We start from the raw sequence: 23,829 nt of genomic DNA, 5'->3' as shown, positions 1-23,829 counted from the left end.
CAGTGCATCCTTCCCTGTGCTCCCTACCACAGCACATCCTTCTGCATTTCTGTAAACGGTTCAGTTTCCTTCACCAGACTGAGCTGCAGGAGGACAATCACATAGACATTTCTGCTTTCTAAATGAGTGAAAACATGATCAGTATGAAACAGTGAGAATAATAGGAATGTAACTGAAAGTCTGTTAGCTTCCAGTAATAAATAGCCATGGATATGGGATGCTTCCCTCGGTGAGACCCCTTGACTATGTAAATCAGAACTTGCTCCTCCCTCAGATTCTGGAGCCTTTCTGTGCTGTTTGCTTCTCTTTCCTGTTGAGCATGTGTCCTATATTGATGGACTTCTGCCATGATCAGTGGTAATGAGTTCACTGAGACAAACACTCCCAGAAGGATGAATTTTATATTCCATCTTGGACATATCTTAGTGGCAAGTCATTCATTCATGGCTGAGAACGAGACAACAGGTCAACCAGATCTGGCCTAGGTTATAAATGGGGCAGACCCAAAGCAGCTTTTGAGGACTCGTAGAAGGCCACATATGCTTTGCCTAAATATTCATATTAGTATGCAAAGTCTACTTGGAAAAAATAGCTAGAAATATCAGGTAAGAATAGTTAGTGCTAATCCACAGTCGTTACATAGGGGAATAGCTCATATAGGGAAGACACCTTCCAGAGAAGTAGCTGGTAGAAGACAAATAACAATAATAAGCCACACAATTAACTATACGAATGCTGAGAAAATATATAGCTACTAGAGTTAAAAGCAATACAAGCTTTTTTTTTCCTCTTTTCTTTTTTCCTGTTTTGCTGCAAAGCATCTTGACAGTTGAGACAATTGAAATGGAAAATAAAGCACGTGGACATCAGCACGTCACCTCCTCAGTGCCCTAGTATAGCTTATAGTTCAGAGAATTCCTCTGCACAGCCCCCTCGCAGTGCGTGTTTCCAAAGCTCAGAGCTCTCAGTAGCTGGCACTTACTCCACTCCTGCGGGATGTCATGGCCACCACGGGAGACCACTGGTTAGTTCTGGGGTTGTATCTTTCAGCACTGCTAAGCTCTGTAGTATCGTCTCTCCCTCCCACAGCATAGATCATGTCCTGGTACACTGCACAACCTAGGTGTTTCCTTCGGGTGCCCATAGGGGCTATGGTGTGCCATCTGTTTTCCTGAGGATTGTAGCGCTCCACTGCAGTGAAAACAAAGACCAGTAAGTAACCACTTACCTGAGTCTTCTTCATAGCCACTAAAACTGCGATGACATTTATTTTCAGTAAATAATCTGATCAGGAAGCAGTTTCTTGCAGTCATCTTCTGAGGAAAGGGCATGTGGTAAGTTCTAGTTTTGGCTATGTAACTAATCATATGCACTCTATCTTCCAATGGGATGGAACTAGATTGTGATTCATAAAAAGTTGAGTAGTAAAAATTTATTGTTATAATTAGACAGCTTATGTACTCCTATAATCTTCATATTGTTTATTTAATTACTTATTTGTTCATGTTTTGCTATTTTACATGGGGTTTTGCTTTGTGGTGCTGGCCTAGAACTCACCATGTAGCCCAGCCTCAAACTCATGATCCTCCTGCTCCTGTCTTCCAAGTGCTGGGCTGTAGGCAGGCTCTCCTGTGCCTAGTTTGCCGAGTGTCTTTTGAGCCGCTGAAGGTACATGACCATGAATTTCATAGGTGCCACTGAGAATATCCTTACATGAAAATACCTATTATGTCTAGACCAGCAATTCTCATGCTGTGAGTCACAACCCCTTTGGAGTTACATATCAGATATTTACATTATGATTCATTACAGTAGCAAATTTAAAGTTAAGAAGTAGCAACAAAATAATTTTATGGCTGGGAGTCACCACAACATGAGCCCTGTATTAAAGGGTCACAGCATTAGGAAGGTTGTGAACCACTGGTCTAGCTACAAAAGGCAGAGAAACTTGTGGTTCTAAGGCTTTATTTATTCTTATATTAAACGAATTCTTTTTTATTAAGGGGAGGTGGTGATTATGGGAGGAAGGAAAATCATTCTATTTAGAAAGTAGATTTTTAAAAAAATTATGGCCCACATCTTTATTTATTATATGTCTTAGTGTTTTGCATTCATGCATGTATGTGCACCATATGCATGCCTGGTGTCCTCAATAGTTCTGAAACAGGAGCTACAGAGGGTTGTGCTCTACCATGTGGGTGCTGGGAACAGAAGCCATGTGTCCTTTTATTTTCAAGACAGGGTTTCTCCGTGTAGCCCTGGCTGTCCTGGAACTCTCTTTGTAGACCAGGCTGGCCTTGAACTCACAGCGATCCGCCTGCCTCTGTCTCCCTAGGTCTGGAATTAAAGGCGTGCACTGCCATGCCCAGTTAGAATAAGTGCTCTCAACTGCTAAGTAATCTCTGCAGCCCCAGACATTTTTTCTTAATCACTAGAAGTTTCTAGCAGCTTATAAGTATGCAGAGAAAGACAAGTTTGGAGAACATATTAGAAGTTATGAGTTGTAGTTTCCTAGAGAGAAAAATAAGACATTTTCTTAAAAAATATAGAATACATTCATGAATATATGAGCAGCACAAATTAGACTCAGTGGGTTATTAAAAAAAAGAAAAAGAGGCTGGCATATGTCTTTAATCCCAGCACTTGAGAAGCAGAGGCAGGCAGATCTCTGTGAGTCTGAGGCCAGCCTGGTCTACAAAGCCATTCCAGGAGGACAGCCAAGGCTACACAGTGAAACCGTATCTTGACCCTCCCCCACACAAAAAAAATGAAGTTGGGAGCAGATGGGGAGGTGGGGGTGGATCTGGGAGGAGTGGGAGGGTAAACAATAATAAAATATATATTGCACGAAATTCTCCGAGAATTTATAAAGATGTTATACTGAAAAATTACAGAATAACCTGGGCTTTTTATACTTAGTATAGAGGGATTCTCTCCAGGAAAAGGTGCTACTTTTGAGACTCAGACTGCCTTACTGACTAACCTGTATTGAGTGGGGATGTTCCATCAGAGCCACCTACAGCATATAAGAACCCTCCCAACACAGCCACAGCAACTCCTAGTCTTCTAGTGCTCATAGAGGCCACCCGAGTCCACTTGTTTTCCTTTGGGTCATACCTGCAGGGAGGGAGACAGATTCCCATTAGCCCAAGTAGTTTCCAGAGGTCTGAAATCACAAGAGATACAATGAACACAGATTTGCCACAGCTTAAAAAAAAAGTACACGTGTACAGACACACACACACACACAAACACACACAAAAAAAACCAACAACAACAACAAAAAAACCCACAAACCAAACCAAACCAAACAAAATAAAACAAAAAACTACTCAGCATCCTAAAAAGCCAGAAATGTTGTCATTTGTGACAATAAGATGGCTGGGTGGGGGTGGAGGGGACATTTTGTCAAGTGAAATAAATCAGACACATGAAGAAAATACCATATACCAGATGATCTTGAAAATGAAACCTAAAATCAGTCTAATTTATAGAAACAAAGAGTAGAATGGATTTCACTCTCAGTGGGCTGGGTGAGTGGTTGGCAGAATCAGAGAGCTGCTGGCCAAAGAATGAGTTTTTTTAACTGTTTTCATCCAAACCCATCAAGTATGTAAGGTAATAAATGTATCAGTTAATTAGTTTGTCTTAGCCATTCTACATGGTTTAAATATTTAAACACATCATGTTTACCACAAATATATCTTAATCAATTAAAGGATAGACGGATGAGGGGCATAAAATAGTAGAAGAAAAGAACCAATTCCACAAAGTCATCCTCTGACCTCCTCCTTTCTCTCATAAGACCTAGGCCATTTAGGGTTACAAAAAAATGCAAAAAGAACTCTGTATGTCCATTTAAAAAAATAGAAAATTACTTAGGTTAAAAAAAAAATCACCTTAGCTGGGCGGTAGTGGTACATGCCTTTAATCTCAGCACTTGGGAGGTAGAGGCAGGTGGATCTCTGAGTTCAAAACTAGCCCAGTCTACATAATAAGTTCCAGGGCATCCAGATATATACAGAGAAATCCTGTCTTAGAGAAATAAGAAAGAAAGAAAGAAAGAAAGAAAGAAAGAAAGAAAGAAAGAAAGCAAAGAAACAGAAAAGAAATCACCTCTCAACAATATTGAGGCAAGAGACACCATCCTGTCCACCCACAGCATAGAGAAAACCTCCAAGGACTGCAACACCAACGCTTGTCCTGCAGGTACTTGTAGGGGCCACATCACTGCTCCATTGGTTTGTTTTGGGGTCATATCTGCAAAGAACACATTGCAAGTTTGTATTACATGGTAGAGCTTGGCTGTGCTTATTATATTTAGCACACACAGCATATATTTCTATTTAAGGGCTGTTCTCCTCAAACATAGGCTGATTAACAATCAAAGCATATGAAAACAGAAATAAGCAATGCTGGGGATTGCCCTCTGAGCCATCTCTCCAGCCTGCCACATCTGTGTCTTAATTAATACCTCAAACAAAATCATAGGGACAATAGGGATTTTTTTCACATTAACCTTACCTTTCAACACTATTGAGATATGAGGATCCATCATGGCCACCTACTGCATATAACAGGTCGTCAAGAACACTGACTCCAACTCCACATCGCCTTTTACTCATTGATGCTACCATTCGCCACTCATTGGTCTGTGGATCATACCGTTCAACACTGGAAATGGCATCTCCACTACACCAACCACCAACTAGGAAGCAACAGAAATGATTAAGAGACTACCTGTCCTAGACAGATTGCTAACCTCACTGTGACCCAATGCTCTGACTAACCAAGTGCACGAAGAAGCAGGTCAAGGACAAGTTACAGCCACCAAAAGTCACCAACCATCACTAGCCTGTTACCTTGATCTTGGATTCCAGTGTGAGAAAATGCATTTCCTTTGTCTGAAATATCTAGTCTACAGTAATCTGTTATGGCAGCCTGGGTAGACTAACAGTGAGTAAGATTTAGATTAACTGGCAAGCGAAGATTCATTATCCTTTTCTACTGCTAAATTTGTTTTTCTTTCAAACCACCCCCATTTCAACATAAAAACAAGAGTGATTCTGAAGCTTAAAAAAATACAAGGTTACTTTAAGCTCAAAACCCTTTGGAACTATTAAGTGTTAAATGATTCCTGAACCACACTAAAAGCAGAACACTATTAACCATCTTCTAGACAAACCTAAACATTCACTTTCTTTATTTCAAATTATTGTTTCACTTAAATCAGAAGAGTCACTTGGTACTAAACTACAGCAAGTCTGTGTACAGTAATTTTCTTAATGTGGACTCTGTAAATGGGTATGGACAGTATCAGAGAAAACATCTTAAACTTTAAAATGGCTCTAGGCTGGAAATGTGAGGGTTCATGATCTTTGAGATCAATCAAATGGCCCAATCATTAAATCTCTGGCACACCTGTGTAGTGGAGAGCCATTAAAACCAGCCTTATATTGGACTGTATGGTTTCACCTTAAATAAATGCTACCTCATAAATGGTACTCCTCAATATCAAAAGGAAAAAAATTCCTTCAGGAATAAAATATAAGTCTTGCCTGCTGACTTAGAGAAACCTGAGACATGATTTGTTAGCTCCAGAGCCTCATGGTGACTGTGTGTGCACTACGATTTCTACAGCAACACCTGGTGACAGACACAATTGGATGTTAGAGCCTTAACAGTGGGTCATATATGGAAGCCAAAGTGACTGTCTAGAGACTGCCTTTAAGGAGGTAATTAAAACTAAAATGAAGTCATGAAGCTGGACCATTACAGTAGAACCAGTGAGTCTGCTCTTAGGAGAGGAAAACACCAGAGAGTTCTCTCGTCCCATCTCTGCACACAGAGAAAAGGCCATGTGAGGCAGAGGACAGAGAAAGGCATTCTGTGTGAGGGTGAGAGGAGGCTCAGCAGCAGCCGACTCTGCTGGCACCTTGATTTTGGACTTCAGCCTACAGAACGATGAAAAGACAGATTTCTAGAAAGCCATTTGCTATGGGGGACCAAATTTTACTTATTAAAATGAAATACCAAACCTGGAAGCTCTTAAAATTTTTTTTGTTTTTTGTTTTTTTCGAGACAGGGTTTCTCTGTGTAGCCTTGGCTGACCTGGACTCGCTTTGTAGACCAGGCTGGCCTCGAACTCACAGAGACCCACCTGCCTCTGCCTCCCGAGTGCTGGGTTAAAAGCATAGGCCACCATGCCCAGCGAAACTCTTAATTTCTGTTAAGTAACAATTTCCGAACCTAAAGGAAAATATTCAGAAAAGGGTTCACACACCTTTGTATATATGTGATATTTACTTTATAATTATGTCAGCCAGATTTGCCCAAAATGTGTTATGATAAAGAAGGCTAAACAAACTATGCAGGCATTATTAACCTAACGAAACAGAACAGTAAAATCAAGAAATGAATATATCAGTAGGAATAAACATCCTTAATCTGAATATATGAAATTTGAAATGTTCCAAATTGCAAAACTTTTGGAGAACTGACATGATTTTGAAGACTGCTGACTTCAGATTTTCAGATTAGGGATGCCAATGCTTAGAATCACCTAGAAGACATATCTCCATGAGGGTGTGCCCAAAGAGTTCAGCTACAGAGTGGGGTACCACCAGCTAAGGAGATGGTATCACTCCATGGATTAGGGTCTGGAGCTGAATAAAAATAAAAGAGTAGACAAAGTGAGTTGAGTGTCAATATCCACTCTACCTCCTGATTGGAGAGCCAGTGCTGCCACAGCTGAGGGCCACTCTTGCCATCATGCCTTCTCCAACACAATGGACATACTCTTTGATTGTAAGCCAAAGTCAGACTTTCTTCCTGTAAATTTCCTCTGGTGAGATATTTTATTACAGTAGCATGTAAAGTGACTGGTATACATGGGTGCAACTGCAGTTGCCCTCAAAGGTGAAGGCTTCAAACACTTAAGAGCAAACATAACAGTAAAGTGATGCATCAGGTTGTCTTGAGCTCAATCAACTTCAAAAGCCAGGAAGAGTCTTTAATGTAAGAGAATGTTTTTGGCAACTCCATGTAATTATGAAGTGACCTGCACTTTGGTATAGAGATTAATGCATGTAACAAACACACATTGTATGATATTTTTAGATAGGTTTTCAGAGTCCTCATTTGAAGAATAGCACTGTTGACCCACTATGTGACTCTTACAATAGTAGGTATCACAACTATCAAGTGATTACTCAAACATAAGATATTTGGATTAATCACAGTACATTAAATAAAGGTCAAGCCTGTACTGGGCATGTGGTATATCATACCTACAATTCTAGCTCTCAGAGGCTGAAGTGGAAAGATTGTAAGTTTGAAGCCAATCTACACTATATAGAAAGTTCCAGGACAAGTTGGGCTATACAGTGAGATTTTTATCTCAAAAACAAACAAACAAAGGAACAAACCAAAAGACCTAAATAAAACAAATAAAAAGGTTGAAACCTGCAAAGAGCACTTCTCCACATCGAATAGGTTTCCGGGGTCTTGTCCTTGGTCCCTGCATTAGTGGTCGTTCTTGAGGCAATAGGAGGTAGTTTTTAGCCTCATCTACCAAGTCTCTGTAGAAAGAAAGTTCTGCAGTTATTCCAAATGGCTAAATAACATTGCAAGTTAAGTCCCTATATGGGGTAAGAAAATAAATGTTGGTAAAAGGAAACAAGCACAATTCAAATCAAATCTTTGATCCCAGTCAATACAAAAAATGACACAAACATGAAAGCCATGATGCAAGTCACACTATGAATTCTGAGTTGATTGGTATTTCTACTTCATACCTGAGTGAAAATTGTAACCTTTTAAAGCTCAACAGTCTTAGAGCAGACATTTTTCCCTATCCCCACCTCCCAAATCTAACTCAATTGCCAGCTTGCATAGTCTCTGTTTTCTAATGAGTTTTATTAGGTTCTACAAGACAGTGGCAAAGGACCACATCAGCAAGGACAGTAGCTCTCTGCTAATTTACGCACAGTAGTAAAGCTGGGCCAAATAATACTTTAGGCCACTAACACTTAGGTACTACCTAGTATCAAAGAATGGTTAGTCCACTGACATGAGCAAAAATTTCCCAATATTCCTTTAGGAGAACAGCCTACAGACTGTGCATAGTACAGATTTCTGTATGTGCATCTTTTAGGTGATTCAGTGATTAATGTAAATTCTATTACTCTATTACAATCAACTCCAAATGTGCCCTCAACTACTCTGTGTTTTAATTTTTCACTATATATATTACACTGAGTAATTTATTCACACATGATCAGCACTAGCAAACCCAAAAATATATTTTCTCCTCTTAATTTATTTATCCTACTAACAAATGAATAGAAAACAAAATAAAAATTAAAAAACAAAAGTCAAGCCGAGCATGGTGGTGCATGCCTGTAATCCCAGTACAAAGAGGGCAGAGGCAGGCAGATCTCTGTGAATTTGAGGCCAGCCTGGTCTACAAAGTGAATCCAGGACAGCCAAGGCTACACAGGAAAACCCTGTCTAAACAACAACAACAACAACATCAACAAAGACAAACTAACACACAGCACAGATAACACTTAACATCCAACACAAATTAACAGCAACAATATGGCCACCTTCTAGCTTCTGTTTTAAGCTCTCAGTATATGCACTCATGTAACTAATAGCCATGAGGAGTAGACACTGATTTTATCTCCATCTACAGATAAAGGAACTATAGCACAAAGTATGTCCTTTGCCCAATACTGAGGATGGGGTACTAAAGTAACTTCATAAGTACTTCTCATATTAGAATCAATATAATCTGGTTTATGTTTTATTAGAGGAGGGGCAGCCCTTATTATTTCCATATTCCAGATTGCAATATTTAGGAAGCTGACTGCTAGTGATTTATTATAAATTTAAAAGTTGCAATTTGTAAAACATTTTTAATGTATATGGGATATGAGTATCACAGCATGCATGTGCAGAAGTCAGTTCTCTTCTTCTACCATGGGGATTGAACACAAGTTGCTAGGCATGATGGCAAGCTGCTTTACCCACTGAGCCGTGAACACCAGCACCTCCCACCCCAAACATGCACCTTTTCAAATTTAAAAGACAAATATCTAACCTCAAATGTTACATTTGCAATGAACAGCAAGCTTGAGATCACAGAAGAAAATGCAATGGATTTCTATGGCCTACCTATGTACTAGAATCTGGGATAATTCCAAATTTCTTTATTGCTAAGGGGAGGCAGAAACAACAGTGTGATCTGAATAGTTCTGAGTACTGGCTAGTTCTTTTACTCATATAGTTTACTTATAGTGTGTTTGGAATATACTACTTGGAGGGGAGGGTCATTAAAATGCCAAAATGCTTCAGATTTGAAAATAAAAATATTAATAATCTACCAAGCTGAGGGATCAATTTATTAAATAAAGCATACATATGTTAAAGAGCAGCCTAGTAAATCAGTGAGGTCTTCTTTCTTAATACTATTTGGAAAAGATATCATTTAGCTCTATGGGTGATCTTTCTAGCTACCATGGGAAGAGCAGGACTTTACCTCTGCCTATAATCTTCCAAGTAAGGCTGTGCCATTCCTCAGTGAGATGTGATGTAATCATGAGAAAGTACTTGTGGACAGACTCACTGCACTGTTTAATTTATTTCAAGGAAATGCAATAGTAGAGAATTGACTCTTCAAAGTCAAACTTAGAAATCTACTTCTTTATTGCTACTTCTACTCCAATAAATACCACACATTACAAACCAAAACAACAAAAACTCCTAATGGAACACAATACTGGAAATTCAGCCCTCTCTTCTTTCTCCTCTTGACCCTAGTCCAGAAGAAACACTTCTTAAATACTGCCCTGATTTTGGCATGAGAAATTTTAGAAGCAATACCAGTAAGGACGGGAACAAATATCAGAAATGCTTAATTGTTTATTTTTCTCACCCACTCATACCTGCATTCTTCATCACTTTTAATGAGAGGGTCAGAGCCTACGGTGCCCACCAGGAACTTGGGACTAAGCAAAGGCAGGCGAACATGCTGCAGCACCTATGAGATAAGAAGCACAGTTAAGGCATGCACACCCACTGCAGTTTGTTAGGAGAGTGGTGACTGTGCTTACCGACGGACAGCCAGGTGCTCAAACTGGACATAATAAGTGAAGAGTAAATCTAGAATTTATTCTAACCATCAATTCAGTAAAGCAGACTAGTTACAAAATAAAAGCATGCTAGTATCACTTTAAAATGCCACTTTTCACTTTCAACAATGTTATGAGCTTCTCTATTGCTAGAGTCAAGTTCATCAGCCATTATATCCCATTAGATTACTAAAGAATACTGTTTCTGGGGCTGGAGAGATGGCTCAGGGTTAAAAGCCGTTGTTGGTCTTGCAGAGGACCTACATGGTCATAACTCTCAGCATCCGTATGACAGCTCACAACTGTCTGTAACTCCAATCCCAGGGAATCCAAAGCCCTGTTCTGACCTTTGTGGGACCAGGCATGCATATAATATATATACATACACACAGGTAAAACACCCCTACATAGAAAACAATAAAATAATCTAAAAACTATACTTTTTACAAGGCAGTGGTGGTGCACTTCTTTAATCCCCGCACTAAGGAGATAGGGGCAAGCGGATCTCTGAGTTACTGTTAATCTTTATTGTACCTAGTTTCTAAATAAAACTTTATCACAGAATATATATATATGGTATAGTATATATATAGTATATATATAGTATATATGGTATATATGGTATATATGGTATAGTATATATATAGTATATATGGCGTGTGAAGGTTTTAGGTACCTGCTAAATATCTTGGAATACATCTCCTCTGGATAAGGAGGAGACTATTTCATAGTCATAAGAATGACTCTACCTAGTGACTACTCAGCCCCAATCCATGCTCTTACTCTTTGAGTGTGGGAGGACTTCCAAGCTATGGAACCAGATGCAGTCTTGCTTTCTTTTGTTATTTTCTATAATTTCTGAATCGCGGAACAGAAACATAAAATGAGCCCAAAACAGGCAGGAGGCAAAGGAGCAGTAAGTTCACAGCAGTAAGCAGCTTGTGTCTCTAAAGGCTTATAAGGAAAGTAACAGCTGTTCGGTTTCCGTAAGACAAGTACATACTTTTTCTCACAGTATAAAGCAGCTTCCTGGAGAAGTGCTCCGACTCTCACCTGGGGTAGCTGAGGGCGTCTTTCCTGGATGCTGTATTTGACCCAGGCCATCACGGCAGTGAACACTTGCTCTTCACTCCGCACATTGAGCTCATCACTAGATATTATATCAATGAGTTGGTTAGCTGGAAGTAACATGAATTCTTCACTCTCCATTACCTGCTCAGGGTTAGGTAAGAAAAAGGAGAAAAACCTATAAGCACATTTTTTGGTCTCTATATGTATGTTTGTTTGTTTTTCAGTCACAGGGCAAAATTACATTCCACAATGGAGTTGGTATTTAAAACAAGGAGGAAAAGAATAGTTTCAAAAGAGAACCAAGGAGAATAGAAAAGACACAAAAAGCTACCAAAGCTAATTGTTATTTAGCTTAAATGAGGTTTTCCCTTTAAGAATTAACAAAATTATAGTCAAAATAAGCTGAATTACAATACTAAATCAGAACTTCAGAATGACAAGACATCTAAAGTGCCTGGAAAAGCTTCCAGAGGAAGGCTAGCTGTTAAATTCAGCTTCCAGAAAGAATGAAGAGACATCAGTTCTGCAAGCATGAATAAAATGAAGGGAGAATTTGACTGAGGGGAACTTCTGAGGCCAAATCACTATGATAATATTCTAGTGAGAAATTACAAACACACCATGCTTACTTTTACCCAAATCTGGAGACTTGTCAGGATGGAGATGACATGGCAATTAGGATACTACCTTGTACAGGCCAGCCATGAAATGTAAGACCTTGTAAGTCTATTTGTCACGATGTACGTACGGGCAGGGTGAAACACAAGGAAGGTAAGCACCTATTGCTATCCTAATGGTGCTCTCTATTACATTGCATGTGATGTCGGACAGCTCTCACAGAATAGGTTACAAGTTCAGACTCAGTGGTGTTGCCTTTAATGAGCATAATGCATTGCTTTTGGGACAGGGCCGTTTTCTTGTTCATCAAAAAATGAGAATATTTAGCAGGATATGATAGGGCGTAATGATATTTTAAATATTTGATTAAGAATGTTTTATTCAAAAACATTAGAGAAAACACAAACCACAAAAGTAGTTAGTGGCTACAGTTATTTATTACCTTCTTGTAGCACCAAGATTTAAATAGTCTGACTTTCTATGGTCCAGTATAGTCAATAGTAAACTTTCACACTTCAGCCAAGTAACTAATTAGCCAGATAACTAGTAATGAACATTTCACTTTCTGTGTCTCAGTTGCCAGATTGCCTGCCCTAAACCAGGACCTAGCTGCAGGACAAATAATGCGCTGTGGAATGTAACTGGGAGCACTGTACTTTACTTGGCAACTGCAGTTTCGGTGCTGTGGGTTCTACAATGACCGGAAGTAGCATTTGGGCCTAGTTCTAATAGGAGTTGTGGCCTTGATGGCCTACAGAACCTCAGTTGTGGCTGTGTTCGACTGTCTGTTTCCTAGTTTCTTCATCTAAGTTTAAGTTTGGTATTGTGCATCTTTAAGAAAGGCTTAATGTGTCCCCTGGATGGGGAGGCCTGATGGCACTTGGAGGAAGGATAGCAGACTACCAAGAAGAGACTTGATACCCTAGCATCATATTCAGGGGGAGGAGGTCCCCTCAGTCACAGTCATAGGGGAGGAGAATAGGGTGAAAGTGGGAGGGAGGGAGGAATGGGAGGATGCATGGGATGGGATAGCAAATGAGATGTAATATGAGTTATTTTATTTTTCAATAAAAATGTGTAAAAAGAAAAAGAAAGGCTTACTATTTATTCACTTGTTTATTTATTTGTTTGTTTGTTTTTGAGACAGGTTTCTCTCTGTAACAGCTCTCGCTATCCTGGAACTTGCTCTACAGACCAGGCTGGCCTTGAACTCACAAAGATTTGCCACCACTGCCCCACTTTAACATTCTTTTAAAATTTCATCAGAAGATAACTCCCCCCCCCCTTAATATATGGGTAAAAAGCCAAATGTTAGCAGGCTGGGGAATGTAGGCCAGTGGTAAAGGTCTTGCTTAGCATGTGCCAGGCCCTGGGTTCTAACCCCAGCGTTACAAAGTCTACACGGAGATTCTCTTTTGCTGTAGTCAGAATGGTGGTAACGAAGAAAACAAGCAAAATTAAATGCTGGGAAAAAATGAGGGTAGGAAAGACCTCTTATTAATCTGCATGGTTAATAAGAATGTACATGGCCGAATGTGGTGGTGCACACCTGTAATCCCAGCACTCAGGGAGGCAGAGGCAAGTGGATCTCTGTGAGTTCGAGGCCAGCCTAGTGCACAAAGTAAGTCCAGAACAGCTAAGGATATACAGAGAGATCCTGCCTTGAAAAACAAAAACAAAATAAATAAAATGAGTATTTTATTATCAATTATTCTACACTACTGAGAGCTTTCTATGTTCCTGGGGTGTAGACAGGCTACAATGTGATTCTATCCTTAAGATTTGAAATATTCTATCTATTGTTCAAGTTTTTCCACTGCTACTTTTTAAAATATTTATTTATTTATTTTTGGTTTTTTGAGATAGGGTTTCTCTGTGTAGCCTTGACTATCCTAGACTTGCTTTGTAGACCAGGCTGGCTTCAAACTCACATCAATCCACCTGCCTCTGCCTCCCGAGTGTTGGGATTAAAGGCGTGTGCCACCATGCCCGGGCACACTGCTACTTTTTAAATTGTTGAAAGGAAATTTGTATCTAGCTTGAAAATGGTAAAGTTGCATAGGGGAATCCTTTTTCTATTAGGTTGAAAACTTGTAAAGAGTAATTTTGAAGGCAGGTGGTAGTGTACCTCTTTAATCCCAGCTCTTGGGTGGATCTCTGTGAGTTCAAGGCCAGAAGTAAAAAAAGAAGAAGAACAACTCTGATAGATACTGCTGAATTTCCTTTCAAAAGGGTTGTGCCAGTGCATATGCACACCAGCAACGCACCTATGTCTCCACAGCTTCGCCAAGAGGGTATATGATTACATTTAAGGATATATGAACCTGAAAGATGGTACTTTGACCAGATGGTGCATGTGTCTATAATCCTAGATTCTAAGAGGCTGATGTTCAGTTCAAGGCCAGCCTAGGCTAAAAGGTAAGACACTGGCTCAAAAGACAAAGCTGGAGAAAACAGTACTTTGCTGTAGTTGTCTTTCAGTCATCTCAAACAAACAAGCAGACTTTCAGACATTTAAGGGCAATTTGAATTTCTCTCTGTGTGTCCTGCCTACTTCCCTGCTACTCACTGGTGTGCACTACTGCTGCTCTTCATGCATTAAGTACATTAGCCTTTTGATAGGGATACAAATTGCAAGTATTTCCCTCACTTTGTATTTGGCTTTTGTCTTAATATTGCAGAAAAATTCTATATAAAATTGATAAATGTTAACTTTTAGCCTTTCTAGATTAGTAACTTAGGAACACTTCTTTGTTTCAAGATCATAAAGGGATGTTTCATGTTATCATCTCATGTGTATTGAGTAAGTGAAAAATAGTAAGTTTAATGAAAATTCTTTTGGTACCATCTAAACTTGTTTTTTTCTTGTTGTTGTTTTTTATAATTAATTTACCAAGTAGTCTGGTATATAACTTATCCTGTTGAATAATCGATCTAATCAGGAGGTAAATGCTGTAGGAAATCATGTCTATGATGCACAGGTCCTCCCATGCTGAAATAAGCTATGCTTAGCTTACTTATGAGCCCTTCATGAAGATGATTAGGGAGAAACAACTTGCTCGTAGATATAGAATTGGCCTTTAAAAGTCACCAACAGGCTTGGAATTTATAGCAACCTATTCATTTGATATTATGAGCTAGACCCAGAATACAAGGCAGGTGTTAGTTAGAACATAAACCCATAAAATTTAAGACTCCATTAAATTAAATGGCACTTATTTTTATATCATCATCATCATCATCATCATCGTGTGTGTGTGCTTCCTATGACATGAGTGTGGGCATCAGAGGGCAACATTCTCTTCTACCACAGTTTCTGGGGTAGATGAGGTTTACCAGTGGAACTCACTGGACCCCTATTGCTCTTTTAACAAAAGGTTAGAAATACATTTAAACCTCTTAGTACAACTTGTGTATGTGTGTTTGGAGTCACATGTATGTGGTACACTTTCTACATGCATGTTTGTGTAGAGGTCAAAGGTCAATGTGGGGTTTCTTCTATCATTCTTTACTTTTTTTTTTTTAAAGATAAACAGGGTTTTTCATTAAACCTGGAACTAGTCAGCAAGCCGCAGGATCCTTCTGTGTTTGCTGGGGTTACACATGCCCACTGATGTGTCAGGTTCCTATATTGGTGGTCAGGAGCTGAACTCAGGTCCCTGTGCCTGCACGACAAGCACTTTACCCAGTGAGCTATCTCCCTAGCCCACAACTCACCTCCTGAAAGTTATGTTGAGTGAACTTGTCCGCAATCCTCAGCAACTCGCGGCAAGAATGCGTGTCAGCAAAAGCCCGAATGCCCAGGCAATTAGAAGGGTCTAATTGTCTCTTTAAGAATTCACAGCAGGCTTCCTGTATTTCTGCCAGCTGGAGGAGGCAAGCAGCAGGCAAGAGGGTCTGAACGTTACCCTCTTCCACAGTTATCTGGGAGGTATATGCGAAGTCTATCAGCAACTCCATAGCCCTCTCATCTATGTCTCGGATCACCACTTCTGTCTGCCGGCTTTCTGCCAGCTCTCCTGTAAACATTGCTCGGAAGTAGGGGCTGCAGGCCGACAGAATGACTCGGTGGGCATAAATCTTCTTAGCACCCACAACTAGCACCACATCACATAGCTCCCGGTGCTTTCTCAGAAGGTTGATCACTTCCAAGGTTTGCCGAGGGTGCTTGTCTGAGATATAGGGCATGCGAGCAGGCTGGGGAACCCCTTCTGGCAGTTTGTTGGGGTCTCCAAGGGTGCAGCGGCTTGTTACATCCATTCCAGTCTCTCCTGGTCGAATGCTGGTACACCTACAGCAATGAGGGGATGGAGAGAGAGAGAAATATTATCGCTTCTCTTCTTGCTTTAAAGTGTTTATAGAGGTAAGAGAACGTATCACCTAGGAGGTGCTGGACGGTGCTTTGACTTATGGGGATGAAAACTAGGAATTCTGGCTCCACGTCCAGTTAGAGGAAGACCTTATGCGGTTGAGATGCTGCCCCAGTTTTGACTTGTGCCTACCCAGCCCATCTGTGAGCTGAGTCTTCCTTGACTTTGAGTTCATCTACCCTCTTACCTCTTGTGGCATCAGGACACAATTTCTTCCATGGGGGCACTCTCATTGAAAGTTCTCTCTTATATAAACCCATGATTTTAAAGTGTCAGAGCTTATTTCCCAATATCATGTTCTGTTTGAAGAAAGTTTAGATCTATTTTTACAGCAAAAGTGGTAGTGAACGATAGAAGTCCATATGGGGAAACAATCCAAGGACCATTGGCAATGAAAAACTCAACATCAGCCGGGAGGTGGTGGCACATACCTTTAATTCCAGCACTCAGGAGGCAGAGACAGGTGGGTCTCTGAGTTTGAGATCAGCCTGGTCTATAGAGTGAGTTCCAAGACAGCGAAGGATATACTGAAAAACCCTATCTCAAAAAAACAAAACAAAACAAAAACAAAAAACAAAACAAATCAACTCAATATCATCTCAAGGGCTAAATTTTGGGGCCCAACCAGTATGTTAGCTGAGAACACTTGTTCCTTTGTTGAGTTATCTTAAGTTTCTTCTTTGGTCCTAAGCAGAGGAATGAAGCTATAACCATCTGAATGGTTAAGGTTTGTTTTTTTTGAGACAGGGTGTCTCTGTGTAGCCTTGGCTGTCCTGGAACTCACTTTGTAGATTAGGCTGGGCTTGAACTCAGAGATCTGCCTCCTTTTCCTTCCAAGTACTGGGATTAAAGGCATGTGCCACCAATGCTGGGCTCCAATTTTTAATTCTTAAGCTTGGTTTGATTTGAATGTTGGTTTCTGTAACTTTCCTAAAGTAGCTGGTGTCTGTTCTCCTTTCCACTTGGGTGCTACTTTAATATTTGCAGTTATAGTTCAGCACAGAGTCTGTAGCACAGAATACATGGTACATGAACAGACAGGAAGAAAAGAAGATAGCCACCAACCTCCAAAATTAAACTTGCATTTAATACTCAGTTTCTTTGAGTCTCACTATCAGGCAATGAGTTATTACTACAAATGACATGTAATTCATTTTAAGACGTCTTATCGGTCAGGCATGTCGAGAAACGCCTTAATCCTAGCACTTAAGAGACTGAGTTAAGTGGATCAAAGATAGTCTTGGCTACATAGCAACTCTTGTCTCAAAGACAGTCTTGTTTAATCTAATAAAGTATATGCCCCAAACATACAGTCAATTATAATGGTTGTAAAGAACTTTAAAATAATCAGCACATACCCGCCCACATACACACCCAACATCACAAAAACCAGAAGCACAGGTTATAGAAAGAATAACATGCCGTCCTGATGCTGGGTAACTGCTGAGAGCCAAACATAACTCAGAGGATTCTGCGATCTCTAAACAGAAGGAAAGCTTAAAAATCACTACTAGGCTTCCATATGGCTTTTCAAAAGGCCTTTAGTATTAGTTGTCCCTCCCCACATCCCTACTCTAGCCTGCTCGCCATCCTCCTTCCCATTTTATCATCCTATTCCACTCTGCTTTTTACTTCCTTAAAACACTATATTGGACTAGATAGATCACTGCCCTAGGGGAAAACAGACTCTTCTTCTTCTTCTTCTTCTTCTTCTTCTTCTTCTTCTTCTTCTTCTTCTTCTTCTTCTTCTTCAGGAATATAGCAATAGGTGACTCCTAGTGACACACTGCTATAACTATAGCTGAACCTTCATCAGAGAAACTTCATTTTTCAGCAGACGGTAATTACCATGAAGACCCACAAGTAGAAAATGTCTAGAGAGAGAGAGACTTTGGAGCACTTGGCCCTAAATGGTATGTCTTTTTCAGCCTCCTCCCTTCAAGGCTCAGGGATCTATGTGGAAGAGGAAGCAGAAAGATTATAAGAGCCAGACTGGTATCCAAGAGTCCCCAGACACAACAGAACACGTATGAACCCACAGACTGTGACGGTACACACCAGGCCCACACTAGAAGGGGAAGTGGACAGAAAACCCCACAGCTAAGCAGGAAGCTATTTGAGATTGATACCTGCTGGGAAATGGAAAACCAGTTTTCTCCAGTGGCGCCACCAGGGCAGGTCCCACGCCCAGGAGTAGTTGGCCAACACAAAACAGACTCCACGGTTTTTTGTGTGCTTTTTGTTTTGTCTGTCTTATTGGTTTGTTTTGATTTTCTTTCTTTCTTTCTTTCTTTCTTTCTTTCTTTCTTTCCTCCTTCCTTCCCTTCTTTTCTTTCTTTCTTTGTTTCTTTTTTTCCATTTTATTTCCTCAGAAAGAAAGAAAAATGAACATAAAGTTGGGTAGAAAGGGCGGTAGAGAAGATCTGGAAAGAATTGGGGGAGGGGAAAGAATCTGAGTAAAATATACTACTGTATGAAAAAAATGTTTTTGGTATTTTGTTTTGTTTTGTGTTTTGCTTTTTTGAGACAGGGCTTCTCTGTATAGCCCTGACTGCCCTAGAACTTACTCAGTAGACCAGACTGGCTTCCAATTCAGAAATCTGCCTGCCTCTGCCTCCCAAGCGCTGGGATTAAAAAATGTTTCTAAATAAAAAAATATTAATTAAGAAATTCTGTGACTCTGGGCTGAAAATTATTTACCTTTATATGGGAATTCTTTAGCCAAATACAAAGACTGCAAACCAATAGTAAAAATTTGCCTAGGGTGTGCAAAGGTCTGGGTTCAATTCCCCAGCATTTCCCCACCCCCAATCAAATTATGTAAAAAGCTAGGTATCATAAGCAGGACTCAATCCTTTCACAAGGAACACGGAGGCCAGAAGATCAGAAGCTCAAGGTCATAGAGTGTGAGGTCAGCCTGGGCACATGACATCTTGTCTCTAAAAATACCAACATCTGAGCTAAAGAGATGCTCGGTGGTTAAGAGCTTTGCCTGCTCCTTGAAAGGACCCGGCTTCAATTCCCAGCACCCACATGGCAGCTCACAACTGTCTGTAACTCCAAGATCTGACACCCTCACACCAAGGCATATAAATTAAAATTAAATAAAAATATTTTAAAAAAATACCAACATCCCTGAAAAAAAAAGGACTCAATTTTTTAAAAAGTACTTATTTTATGTGTATGTGTGTGTGCCTGAATGTATGCATATGTGTATGCACATGGATGTGTGGGTATTCATGAAATCTATAACAGAGCATCAGATCCCCTGGAAGTGGAGTTGTAGGTGGTTATGATCTATTCAATGCAGGTGCTAAGAACTGACCCACTCTTAGAAGCTTCTAGACCAACGTTAGATTACTTTGGGCTCAAGTATTGTGTATATAACAAGCCTTATTTAAAAGCACCATGTGTGTCAGATCAGCTTGAGTCAGCTAGGCTTTACTATGATTCTAGAAAAGCTGTAAGTCCACAAACATTCTGTGCTTTATATATAGTCTTCTGAAAGTTTACTTCTATATCAGCTGTTTGGAGGGCTGGATTTTTCTGTAACAGGAGTGCTATATATAGGCTTAGACTTAGTTGTAAAATGCACAGTGCCTCACAAGCAGCTAAAAAAGAATAGAACAACAGACAAGAAAATATTTATATACATTCTATTTAGTCAAGAATGTGGGTGCAAGGGAGGGGAAAGGAGACCTCTTTTAAAAAGTTATTCTAAAGCTTGTTGCTACTGGTTTTGGTTTTGAAGTAACTATGTTAGGGAGGGGTGACAGCTGGAGCTTAGGGACGTGTCTGTATATAAATAACCACTGTTGAAGCCTGTAAGCTGGGTATTTCCTGTATATTAAGTATGTGTGGTCCAAGCTGCAACTCCTTCCAGGGCATCTAACATGCTCTTCTGCCTCTGAGGACACTACACACACAGTGCATATACAAGCAAAATCCCTATACAGATTTAAAAAAATGTTTAAAGAACAGACAAGCTCTAGAGGCTACAAAAATTACTTTTCTTTAAGATCTGAAAAAAACAAAAACAACAAAAACCCACCCAGAATGCCATAGCCAAGTTGAGTGGTTCAAATATTTCAACATATGAAATAGAACATATTATAGGCTCATCTAGAATAATATCTTTCTTCTACAGATAAAGAAGCCACTTTGATTATCAGGTGACTTTGGTGACTTTCAAAAAATGAAAACCCTGATACTTTCTTAACAGTTTTCCTGCTGCTTCTGGATAAACCACTTTCCCCTGGAGCCAATCCTCGTGAGTGCCATAGGAAGAGAAGAGTTTATAGGATTATTTTGCAATTCAAAATAAAGGTTTTATTATATTATTATATATATTATATATTGTTATACAGATTTCTGTACCACCCTAACTCTTTGAAAGCCCTGGAAACTGTACTAAATACAGATTGCTTTGATTCGGTCATCATGGCGTCAGTAATTTGGAGAAAGGCCTACAGAATGAATTTCAATTTAGCATTAACAACACTGAATTTAAACTCTGCTTTTCCAGTTAAAAGCAAGTGAATGGTGTAAGAAGATTAATTTTTTATTTTTTATTATTAGTGTATCTGTGCACACAGAACATCTGTGCTTGGAGATCAAGGGGTAAGTTTCTGAGGGTGGTTCTCTCCTTCCACGTGGGGAATAAACTTAGGTCATTAGGCTTGAGTGTCAAATGAGTACCTGCTAAGCCATCTTGCCAGCCCTGACATTTCAATATTATCTCTCAGTGTCTAAAATATAGTTAAGGTTTTGTTATCTTTAAAAAAGTTATTTCAGTTAATATATGAAAAACAATCTATCTATCTATTTATCTATCTATATATAACTATATCTATCTATCTATCTATCTATCTATCTATCTATCTATCTCTCCCCCGTCCCCCGAGACAGCCTTGAACTCACAGAGATCCGCCTGCCTCTGCCTCCCTGAGTGCTGGGATTACAGGCATACACCACCATGCCCAGCTCACAATTTATATCTTATAACCTAAAAATGGAGTTGTATAAGCCTGGTAGGTAAACAGTAGTTTAAATAACTGGCAAATGATTATAATTTAAAAAATTGGATTTCACAATCATTATATTGTGAATCCACAGAGAAAGAGAACCTATGTCTACCAGCTGTATATAATGCACAAAGCTTTTAGCTCTGGACTGAGGAGAGTTCACGGGTGTATCAAGAAGCAATTGGAGCACTTAGTTATTCAGAGTAGAAGTGCGCGAGTAAGCAGAAAGAGGACAAACAAGTTGGGCTTGGTGAGTCCGTGCTGTGATCCCAGCACTCAGAGATCTGAGGGAGCAAATGGTTGGTTTGAGGCCAACTCAGTGGTGCAATAGACCTTATTTCAAAAACAAACAACCCAAACCAAGCAAACAAAAAAACTCCAAACTAAAAAAGGAAAAGGGGAAGGAAGGAATAAACCCTGATAAAATGTGGGCCAGACAAAAGCATTTTTGCTTAATAAATTATTATTATTTATTTTGGAGGGGCACTGGGGATAAGACAAATGCTCTACCACAAGTTCTACACAAAGAACTTTTGGAGGTGATGGACCTATATAATGCTGTGGTGATAGTAACACAGATGTAATGGCTAAAATCTCAACTCTCCTAGGAGACAAGCCTTCAGGCCCATCTGTGAGAGATATCTAGATTAACTAAGGTGAGCAGATCCCCTCAAGCGTGGGCAATGCCAGGCCATGAGCTGGGGTCCTGGACTGAATTAAAAGAAGAAAGCAAGCTGAGCACCAGCATCTTCGCTCTATTGCTGACTGAATGCAGTGTGACAAGCTTTCCCAATCTTCTTTCCATGACGATTAACTGTACCCTCAAAGACGAGCCAAATATACTCCCTTAGATTGCTTTGTCATACCAACAAGGAAAACAACTAATACAATAGGTGTGTTCAAGTGTCCAAACTCACAAAAGCGTATACATTAAATATGTGTAATGCTTGTATATTATATATCAATAAAGTTTAAAAGCATAGTTTGCAAAGGCAAAATATTGAAGTATTTGTTTTACATCATCCAGAGAGGTTTGGATTTAATTACTCCAAGGATTTGTTTTGCTGTATAATAGGAACACCACCTCTGGCTTTCGCAGAGTTTAAGTGAATTAGACCACTGCACTTCTTTTCTGCCACTATATGCACTAAGCGGTTCTTTAGTATTTTAAAGGTACTGTGCTACTTTAAAAGGGGATGTGGAGCAAAGTGATGGCTCAGCAGTTAAGAGCAGAGGACCTGAGTAAGGTTCCCAGAACCCACACCAAGCAGCTTACAACTGCTAGTAACTCCAGCTCCAGGCGATGGATACCCCTGATCTCTGAGGATACCTCATTCATGTACACACACACACACACACACACACACACACACACACACACACACACACACACCTAATTTTTAAAAGTGTGGATAGGTAACTCAACCATTCTTATTATTGGGTCATCCCCATTTAAGTATCTTTCAGACATCAAATATCTGTGACCATACGGAGATAGTCTACTGTCTTGTCTGAAAAGAAAAGAAAACAAAACACAGTATCCCTATCAGTTTGCTCCTCATAGAGCTACAGTGCTACTATAACTAAAGTCGCAAAGAGTCTTGTGGAAGGAGAGGACACTCTAGGAAGAAGAAACTGCACGTACAAGACAAAGGCATAGTGTTGAAAACAGAGGACATGGTTCTTTCTCCAATACCAACTTATTTCTCAAAATTATGTATGTAACTTTTCATCTCAATCTTAGATTTTTGGTTGGCCTCAGACCACAGGTAATTCAATATTCTAGAGTACAAACTTCATAATTTCCAATATCTGGTAAGCAACGTTGTTTGTGCTTGACAATTTAAGAACTGATACTACCCACATAAACATTCAAGAAAACTTAAAAAATATGTATTTATTTTAGTAGTTCCCATTACTGACACACAAAGGGCTAAAGAACTCCTATTTTCCAACTGGTAATACTGAATTGGATCCATGTTAGTGTCCCACTACCACCAAAACCAATGTCCTCTCCCATAAACGTCACCATATCAACAGAGAACATTTTCATTCTTCCAGCTGCTCAATCCCAAACTCCTGGAGTCCCTTCCCAGCACACCCTCAGACCCAACCATCAGCAAACCCTGCTGAGCCACCTTCACATAGGCTCCAGCTGTTTCCCCACATCTTTCTAGTCTGGCGGTCATGTGAATTGTGGCTATCCCCATCCTTTTCTTACCTAGACTACTACAACAACCTTATGAATGACAGTTCTCCTCTTGCCAATTTATACTGCCTTCACTAAACGACAATCAAAGAGTTGCTTCAGGAAAGCAAACCGCATCTTCAGAGCCAGTCCTGCGCTCAAAATTCTTTGTAAAATCTTCACAGAGGGAAACAAAGTTCAGCTAAGCAAGCTCGCTGGAACCTCTCCCTGCTAATCTTCTGAATCCATCTCATAACATCCCCTTGCTCCCTGCTCTCCAGGCACACACTTCTAAGTCTTCTTTTGCTTTAGACTTTTACTCTTTCTTCCTAAAGTTCTTCCTGAGAAAATATGTAGAGTTCATACTCATTTCTTTCACACATTTACTAGATCATCAACTTATCAGGCCATCTTATGAAATA

The 23,829-nt window shown here is 39.8% G+C and overlaps 1 protein-coding gene across 3 annotated transcripts in view; it reads right to left on the bottom strand.

Moving 5' to 3' along the window:
• Positions 1-23,829, bottom strand: part of KLHL20 (kelch like family member 20) — a 40,381-nt gene that overhangs the window by 6,437 nt on the left and 10,115 nt on the right. For 2 of the 3 annotated variants that reach the window (XM_084783068.1, XM_084783069.1), the window contains exons 3-10: positions 15,543-16,116; positions 11,190-11,348; positions 9,951-10,045; positions 7,465-7,580; positions 4,525-4,708; positions 4,117-4,260; positions 2,984-3,117; positions 983-1,191 (exon numbers count right to left, since the gene is read on the bottom strand). In XM_084783068.1, the coding sequence (XP_084639194.1) occupies positions 983-1,191; positions 2,984-3,117; positions 4,117-4,260; positions 4,525-4,708; positions 7,465-7,580; positions 9,951-10,045; positions 11,190-11,348; positions 15,543-16,116 (1,615 nt within the window). Of the gene's footprint in view, positions 1-982; positions 1,192-2,983; positions 3,118-4,116; positions 4,261-4,524; positions 4,709-7,464; positions 7,581-9,950; positions 10,046-11,189; positions 11,349-15,542; positions 16,117-18,324; positions 18,644-23,829 lie in introns of those variants that run through there. The other variant, XM_084783067.1, reaches the window with a different exon arrangement.

This window comes from Acomys minous, assembly GCF_964271855.1.
Source record: "Acomys minous genome assembly, chromosome: 1".
NCBI classification, from domain to species: domain Eukaryota; kingdom Metazoa; phylum Chordata; class Mammalia; order Rodentia; family Muridae; genus Acomys; species Acomys minous.
Note: the sequence above shows the minus strand (reverse complement) of the source record. Positions and strands in the feature narration are given on the sequence as shown.